This window comes from Coregonus lavaretus (genome assembly GCF_964263955.1).
Source record: "Coregonus lavaretus genome assembly, chromosome: 30".
Lineage (NCBI taxonomy): Eukaryota > Metazoa > Chordata > Actinopteri > Salmoniformes > Salmonidae > Coregonus > Coregonus lavaretus.
In genome coordinates this window covers 29,226,830-29,228,768 of record NC_140017.1, presented here as the reverse complement: position 1 = coordinate 29,228,768, position 1,939 = coordinate 29,226,830, and the positions used below count along the sequence as shown (strand labels likewise).

The window sequence follows — 1,939 nt, the reverse complement described above, 5'->3', positions numbered from 1 at the left end:
CTGGGGCAAAGGTTCACCTTTCAACAGGACAACGACCCTAAGCATACAGCCAAGACAACGAAGGAGTGGCTTCGGGACAAGTCTCTGAATGTCCTTGAGTGTCCCCGCCAGAGCCCAGACTTGAACTCGATCGAACATCTCTGGAGAGACCTGAAAATAGCTGTGCAGTGACGCTCCCCATCCAACCTGACAGAGCTTAAGAGGATCTACAGAGAAGAATGGGAAGAACTCCCCAAATACAGGTGTGCCAAGCTTGTAGTGTCATACCCAAGAAGACTCAAGGCTGTAATCGCTGCCAAAGATGCTTCAACAAAGTACTGAGCAAAGGGTCTGAATACTTATGTATATGTGATATTTCCGTTTTTGTATATATATACATTTGCTAAAAGTTCTAAAAAAAATGTTTTTGCTTTGTCATTATGGGGTATTGTATTTAGATTGAGGGGGAAAAACTATTTAAAACATTTTAGAATAAGGCTCTAACGTAACAAAATGTGGAAAAAGTCAAGGGATCTGAATACTTTCCGAATGTACTGTACATAGTTCATGTTATTATTAACTTATTCACTGTTATCTGGGTTTGCTGTGATATAGTCAAACATAGAATGCATTATATATACTGTCAAAAAATATAAACGCAACATGTAAAGTGTTGGTCCGATGTTTCATGAACTGAAATAAAATATCCCAGAAATGTTCCATGTGCACAACAAGCTTATTCCTCTCAAATGTTGTGCACAAATTTGTTTACTTCCCTGTTAGTGATCATTTCTGCTTTGCCAAGATAATCCATCCACCTGATAAGTGTGGCATATCAAGAAGCTGATTAAACAGCATGATCATTACACAGGTGCACCTTGTGCTGGGGACAATAAAAGGCCACTCTAAAAGGCTAGATATAGCCATTTTAGCTAACGTTAGCTGAACTTGGCATGAAGTTAGCTTGTCAGTACTGTATCGGACTCTTCTCCGTCGTTTAAGCTATATTTTGAACGTCATCTCCAAGTAATGGCTCTGGTGACATCGGCAAGAAGACTATTTCATGTTTCGTTACGAGAAAGTTATCTACGTCGAGCAGAAACACTAATTTCAGCAACAAACTTATCATTGGCCGGTCAGAGAAGGGCCTGCATTCGTGTAAGGGATTTTAGCACCAACACACAACCTCTCAGAGCTGACAATAAGGTGACGGTCCACTTCATCAACCGAGATGGAGAGAAGTTCTCTGTCAAAGGCTCTCCTGGAGACTCTCTCCTAGATGTCATTATTGACCAGGACCTCGATTTTGATGGGTTCGGCGCATGTGAGGGGACGTTGGCCTGTTCTACCTGTCACCTGATCTTTGAGGAAGACGTGTATAATAAGCTGGGCCCAGTGACTGACGAGGAGATGGACATGCTGGACCTGGCATACGGACTCGCAGACACGTCCCGCCTGGGTTGCCAGATCTGCCTGACCAGGTCCCTGGACGGCATGACGGCGAGGGTGCCTGAGAGTGTGGCAGACATCCGACAGAGTGGAGACGGATCCTCATAATAGCAACCCCAGTGGCTACCTCTGCGGAAGCACAGTTCCCGCTCAGCCCAGTCAAAACAGTTCGCTGCTCTGGCACCCCAATGGTGGAACAAGCTCCCTCACAACGCCAGGACAGCGGAGTCACTCACCACCTTCCGGAGACACTTGAAACCCCACCTCTTTAAGGAATACCTGGGATAGGATAAAGTAATCCTTCTACCCCCCCCTTACCCCCCCCAAAAATAAAATAAAAAATAACATATTGTAAAGTGGTTATCCCACTGGCTATAAGGTGAATGCACCAACTTGTAAATCGCTCTGGATAAGACGTAAATGTAAATGTAAAATGTGCCGTTTTGTCACACAACATGCTGACTGCAGGAATGTCCGCCAGAGCTGTTGCCAGAGAATTCAATGTTCATTT

The 1,939-nt window shown here is 44.4% G+C and overlaps 1 protein-coding gene across 1 annotated transcript; it reads left to right on the top strand.

Annotated features, from left to right (window-relative positions):
• Positions 1–1,008: 1,008 nt before the first annotated feature.
• LOC311105643 (adrenodoxin-like) lies at positions 1,009–1,536 on the top strand (the record flags this gene model as incomplete). Its single annotated transcript, XM_084147851.1, has 1 exon — positions 1,009–1,536. The coding sequence occupies one exon, from the start codon at positions 1,009–1,011 to the stop codon at positions 1,534–1,536; it is 528 nt and encodes a 175-aa protein (XP_084003977.1).
• Between the last annotated feature and the right edge of the window lie 403 nt (positions 1,537–1,939).